The sequence below is a fragment of the Amblyomma americanum genome, chromosome 2 (assembly GCF_052857255.1).
Source record: "Amblyomma americanum isolate KBUSLIRL-KWMA chromosome 2, ASM5285725v1, whole genome shotgun sequence".
NCBI lineage: Eukaryota > Metazoa > Arthropoda > Arachnida > Ixodida > Ixodidae > Amblyomma > Amblyomma americanum.
In genome coordinates, this window is record NC_135498.1 from 158,961,877 (window position 1) to 158,979,421 (window position 17,545).

General features: G+C 47.6%; 1 protein-coding gene across 1 annotated transcript in view; it reads right to left on the reverse strand.

Moving 5' to 3' along the window:
* Positions 1-6,687: 6,687 nt before the first annotated feature.
* LOC144119198 (uncharacterized) overlaps positions 6,688-17,545 on the reverse strand; it is a 29,375-nt gene continuing 18,517 nt past the window's right edge. The window contains exon 6 of the mRNA XM_077651882.1: positions 6,688-6,855. Within this exon, the coding sequence (XP_077508008.1) occupies positions 6,778-6,855 (78 nt within the window). The 3' untranslated portion in view covers positions 6,688-6,777. The remainder of the gene's footprint in view (positions 6,856-17,545) is intronic.

A 17,545-nucleotide genomic window follows, 5' to 3' on the forward strand; every position in this document is an offset into this window, starting at 1 on the left:
CTTGTTACTGATTTCAACCTAAAATCCTACTCCGGGAAACATCGATCGCTATTCATTGTCTTCAGTGATCAAACGCATGCATATTTTCATTTTCTGCTCACGGAATCTCTGTTTCACATAAATGCGGGTTGTGTCCGGTACTTTAGAATGCATATTTGATGTCGAAGATAACCTTTAGAAATGCAGTGTATGCTGCGAAGCAATGCCTACATAATTCCGTATCACCATATTTATTTATCGATGCGAATGTGACCAATGAGTGACCTTATGATATCCAGTCAGCTTGATGGCCAACATTAATAAATTCTCTCTCACTTTCACACGATAGCCATCAAAAATGTTCGGTGCAGTAAATCATCGTAGTGCGTTGTGCTCAAGACGGGTCACGACAGCAGAAAAAAAATCCGTTATTACTGGACTCAACAATCAATCCCTGTGCTCCAAGGATCAAAGTGGCTAAGTTGAGGCGTTAGAATAATTTAATCAGAAGCTTTTAATATGACACATTTGTTTCAACTAGCGAGTGGGATTCAACATAAACGTTTTCATGCCAGAGTACCAGATATAGTTAGTCACTATTAACTACAAGGAAAGCTGGTGGCGGTGGACCTCAGCCACCATGGACGCTCAAAGCATCATGGCCCGGTGAACTACATGGTGCTAGAGAGTTGGATTTTTTCGGGAACATAGAGTGCAGTTGCTGAGATGTCCCATTCCGGCCATGGCGTGCCCCGCGCGCAGACTTTGGCGCGAACGTAGTGCGCAAAAGTCATAGTTGCGATAACGCAACCGCACAAGACGTCAATAAAAGGTTTCTGTTTTTCGATATGCCACTAAAAAATTTCGCAATGTGTTGAAGCAAAACATTTTTTTAAACATAATTCTTTTAAAAGTGCGCCTGTTAAGCAAGAAATGTTGCTGTTTGTGGTGTGCAATACTGGCCAGTAGGAGAGCAAGCCATCTCTTACTTTGGGCAAAATTTGCCGTTACTTGCTTTTCTGCTCGTTTGTTGCAATTTATAGACAGGATATGGAATGTTATGGTATTCTTGATTATCGAACAATGTTGATCTCTTGGCGAAAAGTAGTGGTTCTGCCATCGGTAGCTCTCGGTCTCATAAAGCTTAGAGCGTCCATAGTGGCTGAGGTGGTCTTGAGGTCGCTCCATGCAAACTTTCGTAGAGGGGCCAGCTTTCCCTCTATTGAATAGTAAGAAACTCTATGTGCGTACACGCTGGAACGAATAAGGGAAACTACTGCGAATATACAGGGATGCCTGCAGCGTGCGTACACCCTTGATATTATATACATTCATTTTAACAGGTTCTTGTCAGGAAAAGAATAAGTGCAGTAGAAGGATCGTATTCGCAATTTGAGCAATAGCGCGCAGTATTTCTTGAGAGAAGCATATTAGTGGTCACATTTCTCCACATGCGCTACTCAAAATTTTTCGCGCATCCCAAGCACGGACGCATAATTAAGGTCAAGTGGGTACACTTAAAATAAGGAACAGCCATGCTCTCTTTGCAGCTTCTTTTTAGCGCTAAATGATTGTGCAAATATTTTGTCCACCTGCAGGAAGCGCACCGCTAGTTACTGCGGTGCAGCCGGAAGCTAGAGCCACCCCTGAAGAAGGCTACCGAGTCGATGAATTGAGCTGGAATACACAAACACAGAAAGGTAACCCTCCCCCTTTCCACAGCCATCGGTTGGCCAAGCAGCACCAGAGAATCTCACAAAAAAAAACTCACCGGGAGCAATATTACAGCGTGGCCAGCCTAGTCCGAAATATGTAACCTCTTACAAGCAGTGAAATGTTGTGGTTGCGATATCTCTTTATTGCGAAATAAAATTTGTGAGCAATAACTATCACATGTGACTGCCTGCTTTCGTTAAGAGATCTGTAGTACATAGCGCTTGCAGGCAATACTACTCAGTATTTTGTCCATATTCTTTACCTGTCGTCATCTGCTCGGCAATGATGCTACGCAGGAGCCGTTGGCATGATACATACCAGTGGAATATGACACTTGTTTTCTCTGGCTAATATAATGCACTGGATCTGTTTCATAGTTTTGTATTCCTTTCCTAATTCACACCGAACTGTTGGTGTACGGAGGCTGTGCGCACTGAAAATTGATTTTAGTTTGTTTTTTTCAGGCCATCCGAACGTATGTATATAAGCCATGACACAAATAGCTTCGGCACAACAGCGGCGACAAGAATGACGTAACATGCTTGCACCCAGTATGAATACATTATAGATGACGCGCATGAAACGCGTACCAGCAAACGTTTGAGTGGCTTCACTGGCTTAAGCAAATGGGCTTATGTAAAGTGGAGCGTTCGGCAAATATCCGACACCACACAAAGCGCTTCAAGGTAGTGAGGCACTGAGCCATGATATTTTGCGTCCACAATGCGCAACTCACTATGATACAAACGTCGTACCCGATTGCCGGCTCCGTGGCCTTTGAATCGGAAACAAGAATACTAGCCTCCAATGTTAGTTTCATTGCTGTTACTACGACGGCTTCTCTTTTGGGTGGCTTAAGTGAAAGAAGTATATTCAATGAAACGAATGGGCCATGGAAGAACACATGCGAGCGGACGAAGTAACAAGATGTGTCCTGTGGCCTGTCTGCCAGACTTTCACTCTTGCGCGATTCTCAGGATTGTGTAAGGCCTTATATTGTTAAAATATCTATAGACCAACACTTATCTGGGTGTAAGCAAGATGTGGTGGCGCTGCTGTCGCCGACTGGAACAACTAGGTGAAACCTTTGGGGTGCAAAGTAGGCTTGGAGCCCATAGCAATAGAATGGAGGAAAAGTTTTCAACGTAGTTTCCTGATTTTACAGCGCACCTCCAGTGTCTTCCCTTCGGGAATATCCCAAGCAGCACAGATAATCGGCCAAATATCGGTAACGTATTGGTAAAGGCCACTCCTACAAAGGACCAGAGTGAAACAATCCATTTGTGATAATGGGTCGATTACATGTGCTGCTTGGGAGCAACCTAATTCATCTATTTATCAAAATTCACCGAAGCGCCGCCGCGCTGCCGAGATTGCACCCTGGCCAATCCACCGCCGTGGGTATGTGCCATTAAGTCTGAGGACATCATTATCATCGTTTCAGCTGGACTGCCTGTCTGCGTTGCCCGCCGGTCTGCCCGCCGTTTTGCATCGCCCGCCATGATTTCCACCCCCTGTTTTATTTATGCACAAATCCCCTTTCACTTGGTGGAGCTGCGGATTTGCTGACACCCTGGAGCTTCGAAGCCGTACGCTTCCGATCGCGCCGATGGATGAAGACTCCGGCCCTAGTCCTGCCGCACCGCCGCCGACATGGTCTCAAACTAAGCAACGTCATTTTGTATCTTACGGGCGTTGCGAATTTGTGGTGCGGGCATTACATCGCCGATGTCTTCGGCCGGCCGGCCTGCGGTGCGCATGCTGAGCGCTGAGCAACGCCTGAGTGGTCGGGGGCAGCTGCCTGGTGAGAATTTCACCACTTATATCGAAGATGTTGTAGACCTGTGTAAGCGCATGGATGCTTCGACGCCCGAGCGTGCCAAGATCGACCACACTCTGAAGAGCATTGACGACGACGCGTTCCGAATGCTTCTGGCCAAAATCCGGACATCGTTGCCCACGTCATCGGCCGATACCAGAGCTGCGACGAACTATGCAAGCGTCGCATTCTCATTATTCGATCCTCTGCGCCTCAAATAAAGCTCATGGTTTAGCCATTTCGCTTGAAGTCCAGAATTTTGGCTTTTCCTTCTCTTTCCGGATCGTCTTCTGTACTGCAGATTGGATTGCGCCGGGCAGAAGCGTGAAAATCGGGGAGTGTTAGAAAAAAGTACATATGTAGCCTTGTACATACGTTCCTGGCTCATGCACAAGCGTGTTCACAACGCCGAGCACGGCGCTTTGCTCTGCGTGGCACTGGTTGTGGATGTTGGAATCGTTTCGTTTGTTTTCCGTCTCCCTCAGTTTGCTTAGTTTATTTGCTTCCCCCGGCCGAGCTTTCTCATCTTCCCTCACTCCGAGCAGCCATACGGGAGCGCGATGTCCCCGCCTTCATATCGGGAAGGGGGGCGCTAAGATTTGCAGGCGTCCTTTAGTCGCGGGGTAAACACATCAAGCGCAGTGCTAACGGTCTATCTAACTTTGAGTAACGGCTTCCTGATGTGCCTAGACGAAACCAGCATTGTTTGCAGAATTTCACCTGAACCTGAGACCCAATGGTAGCTGAGTAGGACGCCGCCCGCGAATGCTAGCCGAAAAAGAGTGCGGCCACAAGACTTTCAAACTGCGAGGCGAGCATGCTACCTATATGCCGCAAAACCATTTTTTTAAACGTGGTATTTATAACACTAAAAATGTGTTCTGTTTACATGTACTATTTACAAAGGTTATTTAGCCTGTTTGATCAATTATGCAATTTATTTTCTTGTTTTTTGCGCTTAGAATATGTTGAATGTCGCATGTCTCTGTGAATTTGCTTACACAAGAATTCGCGTGTCCAGCACACACGTGGTGATCAAGGTCATTTGAGCCATTTGTCTAGTGGTACAATGTTTAAGTTGTTTCAAAGAGTCTTGGGAGGGCACCTTCTGTCCACTATAGCCTTGCAGCAATGTAGCAGCCGCAACTACTACATAAATTTACTGGGAACAAATGCGCTACAAGCGACACAAAAAGGACACATACACACGGCACAAGCGCAAACTAACAACTGTTTATTCCATACGGAAGGTGCGTTTATATACGCAGCGTCAGTTTTTTGACGCTGCGTATATAAACGCTGATAAAAATTGACGCTGCGTATATGAACGCGCCTTCCGTATGGAATAAACAGTTGTTAGTTTGCGCTTGTACCGTGTGTATGTGTCCTTTTTGTGTCGCTTGTAGCGCATTTGTTCCCAGTATGATCAACCAACTAGCCCCTGTAATAGCTTTGCTACATAAATTTGTTCCGCAGTCAGTATTCACGAACGTTAAAATGTTCTACTGGACCTTGTGCGACTGTAGCATACTAGCTGCCCCCCTAAAATTTGGTATTCGTCCTTTTTATGTATAGCAAACTGTAGAAACCCTGAAGTCAAAAAGAACGCCTTCATATACTTGGCCTGCAGCATTTATAAACATGTTATCTAGCCTTCGGGTTGTATATACCCTTGCATTTTAATCATTTTTAGTTCTGCAACTGGCAGAAGAAAAATAGTAAAACGTGTGTTTGCTGATCAAAAAGAATCAATTTGATTCATTTTTTTTCATCATGGGAAAAACGGCGCTCCTGCTTCGACTTATCGTACGCGCTTGTAAAATATGATAGCGCCGTTGGGCGAAGGCATTTGATTAAGGCGTGCAACATCCTCGAGATGACGCTATTTGTGGCTCACTTGATTATTTATAAACACGGCAAAGATGATGTGAAACCGCTGACCACCAACGGGAGGTGTTCAATGAGCAAAATCTATATACAGAAAAAGAAAATATTGCGTTCAGCTTACCTTTCAGAGGGAAACGTGGGAAACGGAAATGATACACGATGACTGATGTGTGCTTCTGTGCTTTGGTGTCTTAGAACTGGAATCACGTGGAACGAGTCCCTCAGATAAGGTTCACGCGACACCAGCCCGGCACCCGCTTTCAACGTATCGAACAAGGGGTGCATAGTCATGGTGTTTTGACGGCCGGAGAAGGGCGTTCCTAAATGTGCTTCTGATGTCATGAAGGTTTGGTTTGCATTGGTTTATAGGGTTTAACGTCTCAAATCAACAGAGGCTATGAGGGGCGCCGTAGTAGAGGGCTCAGAAATTTCGGCCACCCGGGGTTCTTTAACATGCACTGACATCGGAGAGTACACGGAGCTGTAGAATTTCGCTTCCGTCGAAATTCGGCCGGGATCGAACGCGCGTCAATTAAGACAGCAGCTGAGCACCACAACCACTCATCCACCACGGCGGATATTTTATGAAGGGTGCGTCTGTATGTACCAGTCAATACTATTCACCTAAATAGAGAGCTAGCCTTAACTGTCTTCCTTCATCTGGAGTGCAACTCACAGCGAAACACTCATCGCGGAAGTCCGGTGGCAGCGAAAGACCAGATTCTTTCCTTTAAGCGCATCGTTATCAGCATCAGCCTGACTACGCCCACTCCAGGGCAAAGGCCTCTACCATGTCTCTCCACTAAACCCTGTCTTTTTCCAGTGACGGGCGCCGTATCCTCGCACACTTCTTAATGTCCTCCGTCTGCCTGGAAATGCAATTACAGGGAAAATATTCTGCGAAACCAATGTGACACTAAGTGCCACTTACAAATTGCAAAACAATGAGCTACATGACGGCGACAGAAGAAAAGTGAATCCGTCAGCCTATGAATTATAATTAAGTTGTCATAGTATTTGTAAATTGTACTGAAGAGAACCTGTTATGATAGGGAATACTGAAAATATCGAAACTATATTATGTGCACTACTTCATGCGCGGAAAGAAAACAAAGATTAACTTTTCAGGTCTCTTTATTGCGACCTGATACATTGGTATGAATTTGTTCATTTTTATTTACTGCATTCTGTGAAGGTATATCTTAAAAAAATATCTTTGAACCGAGAAGCCATTACTTTTCAGGTCTCTTTATTGCGACCTGATACATTGGTATGAATTTGTTCATTTTTATTTACTGCATTCTGTGAAGGTATATCTTAAAAAAATATCTTTGAACCGAGAAGCCATTCTCGGCACTAAATGGAAATATCCTCCGTCAACCGGTGATCTTCAGGCCGTATGCCAGCAAGTGCTTCGCAACTCTGGTCGTTGACAACGCCGAAGCTCCACACAGCTGCAGCAAAAATGTAAATAAGTCCGCAGCAATTGGGAGAAGATTGCTTCCTATTACATGAAATGTAATGCCTTTTACGCAAAAGCAAGGGATGTGACGTCTTAAAGCCGAAGTAGTTTTATTAGTCGAAGTACCTCCCAGGACAGTGCCTAGGTGTCGCTCGCGTTTTTCTGGGGAATTGTTTGAATCACTGGGAATTTTATAGTTAGACTGCAGTGAGAACAGATGGATGTAGCGATGGCGTAGAGGTGGAACATCCACATGGCGCCCAATGGGCCGGCGTTCAAATTGTGGGGACCTGCCCTGCAGCCCCCTGAGTTTTCTCTCCCGCGAGGCACCATGCAGCGGCGGTCTCACCTCGAGGCTGAGCGCTTTCCCTTGTGAGTTACATTAACTGACAAGAGAGGGCGCCAGCATCGCTGCGCGGAGACTGCCAAAGCCCGCGTGCGGGAGGGGGGGGGGGGAGGGGGGGGGGGGTTCCGCTGGGATCGTCGGCGCAAGCGGACGTGTCGCTCGCGGCTCCGCTCTTGGCCGGCGGGGCGAGGAGCCGACGGGGAGACAGGCTCCCGTACTCGTCCCGTCCGGCCTTCGGAGTATATATCCCTTGCCCTAGCGCGGGCGAACATTCGCTCGGAACCTTGCTGGTGAGTCGGACGACCTCGATTCATCAGCGTACCTTGTAGCTAGCTGGCGTTATTGTTTCTGTAGCAATAAATGACTGTTTGTGTCAGCCAATGTGTCGTTCCTTTGTTCCCCCAGAGCAAGGCCCGCCGTGGTCGGCGAGCGCTCGGTAGCGTACGCGATCACGGGGTGGGGTCCGGGCGGCTTTGAACCGTGTCAGCCGCGATTGAGTGGGGAGAACGTATTTATCTCCCCAATTCAACCCCACAAAATCCGGTTCGGCGGAATTCTTTAGCTAAACCAATAATTCGCGTGTCGATGGAATTGTGCGGTCAACGAACTCCCTCACCAGAAAAGGATTTGGCCGTCCTGGAGCAGTACATGGCCACCACCTCAAAAATAAATACATCAATGAATCCTCGGCTCTGCTCCCGGCAGTTATGAAGCAAATGACCGGATGGTCCTAACAATCTCTGGCTCCGGACAGGTCGCCATTGTAAACTGACCCGGGCAGCTGCTAACGCTAGAAGCTTATCCAGTGCGGCTAATCTAACAGTGCTGTTCCTGGAACTTTCGAGTAATAAATAGGATGCAATAGGGCTTAACGAGGTACGGAGGACAGATGGGGCGTACACATTGCTAATGGGAAGGCTTGTAGTATGCTATCGTTGGTTAGCGGTGAAACAAGAACTAGGTGTGGGATATTTTATCGATAAGGCTATAAATGGCAACGTACAGGATTCTACACTATTAATTCGAGGATGGCAGCTGTCGTAATTAAGCTTAAGAAGAAACACAAACTGAAGGTGGTACGCGCTCACGCGCCTACATCCTAATAGTCAAAAGCTTCTATGAATTAGTGGGATCGGCAATGAACAAAGTATAAACAAAGTACACCGTGCTCATGGTCGAATACAATGGCAAAGTAGGCAAGAAGCAAGTTGGAAACCATAGAGTAGGCTGCTATGACACAGACTGTAGGTACAGCAGAGGGGAGGTATTAGTAGAGTTCGCAGACAGAAAAAAATTACGGATCACAAATACCTTCTTCCGCAGAAAGCTGAGCAGGAAGTGGACGTGGAAGGGCCCAAATGGCGCTCCTAAAAATGAAATGCACTTCGTACTGCGCGCTCATTCTGTGAATGTGCTGGATGTGGAGGTCCTCGTAAAGGTGCGATGTAAAGACCATAGAATGGTAAGGTCTCGAACCGGCCTAGACTTGGAGGGAACGAGAAAAACTAGTGAAGTAGGCCCCCATCTAAAAGTTGGTCGTAAGACGAAAAGTACAGGAATTAAGGATCTTGCTGCATAACAGATATTCGGCCTTAAGCTAGAAAGACGAGCTTAATGTACAAACAAAGAACGATAATCACATAGCCATAATAACACAGGCTGCGGGCAATCTCTCTCAAGAGCATGACACTCTAACCGCACAGACAGAACGGAACTCCGACAGCTATCAAAGGTAATCAATAAGCGCGAGTTAACCGACATAAGGAAGCTTATGCCGAGAATTGAGAATGCTCTACGGAACGGAAGTAGCCTGAAATCGGTCAAGTGGAAACTAGGCATAGAAAAAAGTCACAAGTATGCGTTTAGAGGAAAGGAGGGAATTGTCATTAGCAAGCTGGATAAGGCAGTTAAAGTAAGCGAACAGTTCTATACAAATGTATACACCACAGAGTCTATTCGGGGCGTTAACAAAAGAGGCAGCAGTGAGCAGAAATTCCACATCCCGCCATTAACTAAAGGGGATAAACAAAGCGTTAACAGCAATGAAATGGGGGAAAGCAGCTGGTGAGGATCGGGCAACGGAAGATCTGTTGAAGGACGGCTGGTAGATTTTGCTTGAAATACTACCGCCCTGAATACGCCATGCCTGTGACCTCGAGCATAAAGGAAGCTTGGACGAACGCAAGCATCATCTTATTTCTTAATATGTGAGGCACAAACGACTTCAAAATTTACAGGCCGGTCAGCATAGTGTCCGTTGTCTACAAGCTATTTAGTACGGCAATCCCTAATAGAATCAAGGCAACTTTAGACTTAGATGAACCAAATGATCAGGCAGGCTTTCGTGAAGGCTTCTTTAGAGTTTATAATATTAACACAATCAACCAGGTGATAGATAAATGCGCAGAATATAGCTAACCCTTATACGTGGGCTACGTAGATTACGCTAAAATATTTAATTCAGTCGAAACATCAGCAGTCATGCAGGCCTACGGAATCAGGGTTTAGATTAGCCTTATATAAAAATACTGGAATATGTCTATAAGGGCTGCACGGCAGCCATAGTCTTCCATAAAGTGAGCAATAAAATTCCGATACGGAAGAGTGTCGAGCAGCGAAACACGATCTCTCCAATGCTATTCACCATATGATTACAAGAAGTATTCAGTGGTCTTGATGGGAAACAGTTCGGGATGATAGCGAATATACAATACTTAAGCAATCTGCGACTCGCTGATGACATTGCCCTGCTGAATCATACAGGAGATGAACAGAAAAGCATGAGCAATGAATTAGACAGGCAGATCAGAAAAGTGGGTCTAAAAATAGTGTGCAGAAAACAAAAGTAATGCTTGGCAGTCTTGGAAGAGTACAGTAGTTTACAATTGAAAGTGAGGCACAGGAAGTGGTAAGGGAATACGTCTAATTAGGACAGGTAGTGACAGCAGATCGGCATCAAGAGAGTGAAATGTCTGCAAGAGTGAGAGCACGAAGCAGTGAATATCTGGCAGGTTCTCTCAGATAATGAATGCCCGTATACCAGTATCTCACAAGAGAGAAGTATATAACAGGTGTCTTACTGGTACTAAGCTATAGGGCAGGAACGTCGAGGTTAACGAAACGTGCTCATCTAAAGTTGACGACAACGCGGCCAGCTATAGAAAGGAAAATGGTAGATGTAAGACAGCAGATCGGGTCGGGTAACAAACGCGAGTTAATGACATTCTTGTCGAAATCAAGAGGAAAAAATGGGCGTGGGAAGGGCATGTCAAACGAAGGCAAGAAAACCGCTAATCATTAAGTGTACAGGAGTTGATTTCAAGAGAAGGCAAATGCAGTAGTGGACTGCAGAAAGTTAGAAGGGCGGATGCGATTAAGAAGTCTGCTGGTGCAAGGTGGCCGCAGCTGGCACAGGCCAAGGTTGACTGGAGAGAAACTGATGAAACCTTTGTCCTGCAGTGGACATGACGATGAAAACAGACGTTGAAAACAGCGTATTTGACGTGAAGACGGCGATGGTATTATGGGGTTTAACATGCCAAAGTGGCTCAAGCTATGAGATACGCCATATTGTATAAATCGGTATAATTTCAATCTGCTTAGGTTTTTTAATGCGTTCTGGAATGGCACAGTACACGGGCCTCTACTAACATTTCGCCTTTATCGTAATGGGATCGCCGCGGTTGGGGTCGAACTCACGTCTTATGGCTGAGCAGCCGCCCACCGTAACCACTGAGCGACCGCTGCGGTGTGTAGACGATGAAGACTGGGTAGAATAAGTATTTCATGTGCACGTATGAATGCATTTCTGGAGACTAAGGGGTCGTTCATGTTCTTAATGACCTTCGTTACCATCTACCACTATGGATTCTGTGTTACGAGCTCTCAAACCTGCCCAAGCATGCTGTACCAGGCTTAAACCAATCAAAATAAATGAACATGGGCTAAAGAAAAAAAACTCAAAATATGATTTAAAATCAAATGCTGATCAGGAAAAAAGGTACGCATTTCTTGACCTTGAGTGGGAATTGAAACAAAGGGCACGAATACGCGCACAAGATGGTTGATGCGACGAATATAAGCTATAGCCGGCAGGTGTAAGCCACACAAGGAAAATAAGTAAAACAATCGGGTCAAAACAAGGCAGCATAAGCTTACGAAGGAACGAGATGACAGGTTAGGTTTCAAATTTGCATTGCACGATCAGCTCAAACCATGAGAACAAAAAATAACCAAAGAGGTGAAGGAGAAGGAAGGGAAGGAGAAAGAATGATGATGGATTTTATGCCGCAAGGGCATCTGTGGCCAAACAGCGCCATGGCACAGTGTGTTTTCATTTACGCAAGGTGGGGTCAAAGAGCCATTTTCCAAGAATTTTATTGCAGATAAGCCGAACACCCGGCCAGGGTAAAGCTTGTACCCAGTTGTATCACCGGTGGGCACCCGGCAACAGCGGGGACAGAACCCCGCACTTGCCGCATGCGAGGCGGATATTCAACCATTTGGCCACGGCTGCGGTAAAAGGAGAAAGGAGAGAACGAGGAGGGAAAATAGCAGAAATGGGCAATGGAGCAACCCGCCGCGGTGGCTCAGTAGTTAGGGCGCTCGGCTACTGATCCGGATTTCCCGGGTTCGAACGCGACCGCGGCGGCTGCGTTTTTATGGAGGAAAAACGCTAAGGCGCCCATGTGCTGTGCGATGTCAGTGCACGTTAAAGATCCCCAGGTGGTCGAAATTATTCCGGAGCCCTCCACTACGGCACCTCTTTCTTCCTTTCTTCTGCCAGTTCCTCCTTTATCCCTTCCCTTACGGCGCGGTTCAGGTGCCCAACGATATATGAGACAGATACTGCGCCATTTCCTTTCCCCCAAAACCAATTATTATTCATCGGGCTGCACGGAAAGCCAAGCGTCACGCCCTCCCAGCTGCGACTACGGACGCTCCAGTGTAGGACGAATAGCCTCACAGAGTTGTGAACAATGCAAAAGAACGAGATAGAAAAAAAAAGTTTTGGTCGACTTCCGTAGTAAGGCCAAATACGAATTAGCTGCGCTAGCACTCCGGTTTTTACTTCGGCTCCGGTGTTCGGTTTTACTGGTCACGGATGGAAGTTGTTCTGATAAAGATAATGGGTTGATGTCTACGTATGCTAAATTGTTCATTCCTTACTTTTACTTTGTACATCTCTGGGAGTCCTCACAGCGCTCCTGGCACGGTGGTGCAGCTGTTAGGCGATGCGCCACTGCCCTGCGATGGAAGTGCTGCCATCGGTGGGTCTTGTGAGGCCCAGTTGGCTCTCTGCAAGCTACCTCTCGCGACAAATTAGTAATTGAACTGTCACCTGCCGTCGTGGTATACACTCGGCAAGTTTCTACAACCTTGTGAGCAGCCTGACACAAGACCGGGGACAGCACTACAAACAAAGACAACACATTTTCAGCTGAGTGGAAGCCATAGTGCTAAGGCTTCAAAAACAAAACTAGATTCCAGCCGGAAGAGCGACAGGGCGGTGACAGTTGGGCAATGCGCTACTAACAATTTCAACTACTTGTTTATAGCAGAGCATGTAGAGTCATAAACTAAAATTCACAGGATGCGAATTGGCGAAAAAAAAATTAGCTGTGGTTCAACATATGGTAAAACGAGCAAAAGCTCTGTCAAGGTAAACACACGAAAGTAAACATGCGCCATCAGTTTTTACGTAGCGAACGGCACGTCATGCCATTTCCGGCAATTGCGAGAGTGCCGTCAGCTCCGCGTACGCAACAGTGGTGAGGCGCAGCGAGTCACGTTATTCGATAGTTGCGAGGCGAGCGAGAGCTGTCCGCTCAACGCGCGCAGCTGTGTCGAGGCGTGGCGTGACGTCTGAGCGAAGCCTCCCTCCTCCTGGTTTGGTTTGGTTTGAACATTCATGGCCACATGTACGGGAGGAGTAGAACTCTCGCTCTGAAATTTATATCTGCATTGCCTCGTTAGCCACTAAGACGGTATTGGTGCCAGCGGATGGTGCGCATATGTCCCGTTATGCATCCAGGGACCTTACTGACCTGGTTTAGCTGGCCACGCGGAAAGGATTTTTTTCCCCTCAAACCCGCATCCCCCAAACTTTTGTCCGTGGATGTACATCCTTTGAATTTTTTAACAAACAGGCGAGCGTCAACTGTACAGCGCAGCGGCGCCATGGAGATGATCGGAAATTGGGAGAGGGAACGAGCATGCGCGCTGATCATGCCGCTGGAGCTAGCGTCGTCTGCTTGGCTGTTCTCTTTCGTGCCAAGCGACCCGTGCCTAGAAATATACTGGCTAGTGTGCGCAGCGCGCGCGTTTCTAACGGGAGGGCGAGGCCCCCGCCGCGATGACTGCGCGGAGAGGCCGCAAGGGGCGCTGCCGGTCGAGTGGGTGCGCCTGTCGTCGGCTGCCGCGCCGATGCCACAGCCTCGCGCGATTGCTTAGGGCGTGTGAAATCAATGTTTGACAGGCATCATGACAGGAAGACGCTAAACGTGAGCAAAAACGTCCCGAGATGTTAAAGGCTAAGAGGTAATGCGAAGAGAGGACGTGTTTTGTTCCGTTCTGTCGAAGCGGTTATCGGTCTAACGAAGAAAAGGTGTCTGTTCACTGCACCGGCGGACCCGGCACGGCTTGCTGAATGGGAGAATAAGATCAAGAGGGCAGACAGAAGGCTGACACCGAAGGCTGTCGTGTGCGAAAAACATTTTGAGAACGAGTGTATCGAAAGATCTTTTAAGATTACGGTGAACAGCGTCATGAACGAACCCGCCCGAGAGAAGCCACGCCTGAAGCCCGATGCTGTGCCTACAGTATTTGAAAATTACCCAGCTCATATTGTGCCTAAAAAGACGGTGAAAAGGAAGGTGCGAAACATTTGCGACCAAGGACCGGCACCTAAACAACGGAAGCGAAATGTTTAGCTGGTGGATCCTGAGTTGTGTTCCGCAGTCGACGGCGATGATACGTGGGTTAATTGGCTCTCATTGCGTCTCTCGTGGAGGCGCGTCGGAGGAACTCCAGAAGCCTTCCGATTCCGAGCATACAGACATTGCTACAGGACCGGTGTTTGATAGTGAAGCGATACTGCAGATGAAAAATTCCTAGAAAATTTTTTACATTACCTAGACGCATGGCAGCGGCATGCAGAACCAGCTAGCGAAGCGATACTGCAGCTGAAAAATTCCTAGAAAATTTGTTACATTACCTAGACGCATAGCAGCGGTATGCAGAACCAGCTGGGGGCGGATTTCGTACTGAAAACACGGCTTGTGGACTAAGGGTTACGATAAGAAGTACATTAAACTTGCTATCTTACCTTATCTCCACTATAGGATACAACCACTTCTTCACATCGAGTTTAAGTCAGGACAAAGTGTAAAACGTTTTCGGCATTATAAGGCAGTCATACGGTTGTAACGACCACCCTACCTGTATCAGTTCGCAATGACGGCACTCGACAGCATGAAGGCCAGAACAAGAAGACCCCATTTTATTGCAGGGCATTGATATATATAGCCTTCGTGATAGCGCGGTTTACGCACTGCGCATGTCAGGCACATTGTTATCGTGTTATCACGCAAGCCCGATACATCCTTCCAAGGTTAGCACAAGACAGTGGTTCAAGTTCATGATAACTGTTTGAAAGCAGCGTCATAACGAAGACGTTGGGGAGACTTCACGGTACGAGTCGACCTCCTCAGACTGATGACACTTGTGGGTTGCTCTGGACGGGTAATCGAAGCCGAAAGCGTGGCACCGTGGGCTAGATGTTGGTCACAGAGCCCCGGAGGCTGCTGCGGTGCTGCACTTGTAGTGCCAGAAGGCTGCGGTGTCACAATCCCTGGACTGTTCCTTGCATTTGGGTCAGCTTCGTCTGCGCAGTCGTCGTCGGTGTCATCGTCACTTGTTTCCGCATACTGCTCGCTGGAATGAAGCAGGTGTCGCCTGTTGCGCCGAAGAACTCGACGACTTCCAGTTACAACGTGGTAGGACCTCGGGGCAGCTTTCCCAACCACCTTTCCTTTCTGTGACCAAGTTGTGTCTCGCAGCCTGACGACGTCACCTTTACCTAGTTGAGGCAACGGCTGTCCTTTGGGCGTCTGGCGGTGCTTCTTGACTTCGATAGTATTGAAGCCGCCAAAATCGGGGAGATTAGATCGAAGGCGCCTGCCTTGAAGAAGCTCGCCTGGGGATTGACCATCAATCAGTGGCGTTGATCGGTAGGCCAGAAGGCCTAGCCAGAAGTCGTGTCGTGCGTCTTGAGTTTTCTTCATTATCCGCTTGACAATTTGCACACCTTTTTCGGCAAGGCCGTTAGACTGCGGGTAGTGTGGGCTAGACGTGACGTGCGCAAAATCATAGTCTTTAGCGAAGGCTGCGAACTCTTGGCTTGAAAACTGTGGTCCATTAGCAGTGCACAGTTCGATAGGAATGCCGTATCGAGCAAACATAGCACTGAGAGCCGCAACAACACTTCTTGCACTTGTGTCTGGAAGCCTCTCGACATCTGGGAAGTTGGAAAGAGCATCATTTACGACAACGTAAGAATTTCCCCCAAAACAAAAGATGTCCGCTCCGACCCTGTACCACGCACACTGCGGCACCGGGCGCATTATCAGCGGTTCTTTGGCTTGCTGGTACGCGAACTTTCTGCATGTAGAACAGTTTTGGAGAAGCACTGCGATGTCGTTGTTCAGGCCTGGCCGAAAAACGAGAAGTCTTGCTCTTTCTTTGCATTTGTTTAAGCCAAGGTGGCCGGCATGAATTCTTGTTAGCATTTCTTGTCCCATGCTTCTCGGTATGACAGCTTTTGTTCCTTTGAACAGAATTCCGTTGATTACGGACAGTTCAGATGAAAACGGCTTCAGCTCACCTTGAATTGGTTTTCCTGCTGATAAGTTGCTGACGACAGTCTGCAAGTAGCAGTCACGAGCAGTTTCCTTTGCCAGTTTTTGCTGCGTTGTTACCGTGACCATGCCGTTCAGGAGCTGTAGTGCGTGAACTTCGACGTCTTCTGTGGCACCAGCATTGTCGACACCCCCGGGTGTAGTCGATCGTGAGAGCATCTCTGCCAAGACCAGGTGCTTCCCTGGAACGTACTGTAGAACATAGTCATATATGAGAAGTCTTAAAAAAAATCTCTGCAATCGTAGGGGCATGTCACAAATTCCTTTAGCAGCGATTGACAGAAGTGGCTTGTGGTCGGTCTCGATAATGACCGTCTGTCCATACACAAACTGATGAAACTTCTCGCAACCGAACAGAATGCCCAGCGTCTCCTTTTCAATTTGCGCGTAACGCTGCTCCGGTGGTGTTAAGACTCGTGAAGCATATGCCACCGGTCGCCAGTGACCACCGGGACACTGTAAAAGCGCCGCTCCGACGCCGTGCTTGGACGCAGCGAAAGTTAATTTTGTTTTCTTTTTGGGGTCAAATATTGCTAGCAAGGGTGATGTCGCAAGTGCCTGCGTGATGCATTTCCATTCCTTCGCGTGGTTTTCGGTCCACTCGAACTCGACTTGCGGTTTGATAAGCGCTCGCAGCATCGCTGTCCGTTCTGACAACACTGGCACGTATTTTCCGAAGTAGTTGATCACTCCTAACATGCGCTGTAGATCGGTTTTGCTTTTTGGTGTTGGCATTTCGAACAGATTACGCACCAGCTTCGGGGAAATTCCTTTTTGTCCGATAACGTCACCTAGAAAATGCACCTCTGTTAAACCGAACTTGCATTTTTCGGCGTTTAGTGTCAATCCTGCTGTTTCGGCAGCTTTCAGAACTGCTACTAGCCGTTCATCATGCTCTTGACGTGTAGTGCCCCACACCAAAATGTCTTCGATATACACGTGAACTCCTGGCAGCCCGTCCAACATCTGACTCAGCATTTTGTGAAAAACTTCCGGTGCCGATGAAATGCCAAACGGCAGGCGCAAGTAACGGTATCGACCGAAAGGAGTGGCAAAAGTGAAAATTTTTGATGTTGCGTCGTCGAGGGGTATCTGGTGAAATCCAGAGTTTGCATCTAGGCAACTCAAGTAGCAAGCGCCGGTCAATTCTGCTTCAATATCTTCTCGCCTGGGAAGCTGGTAGTGTTGCCTCTTTATATGCTCATTGATCCTTCTCGGGTCCATGCACACCCTAAGACTGCCGTCTTTCTTTTTGACCAAAACCAAAGGGCTTACCCAGTCGGTAGGTCCATCTTTTGTGATGATACCAGCTCTCTCCATTCTTTGAAGCTCGTCGCGAAGCGGTTGGCGCAAGGACAGGGGCACCCGCCGCGCTGGCTGGACGACTGGGGTAGCATCTGGCTGTAGTACCATGCTGT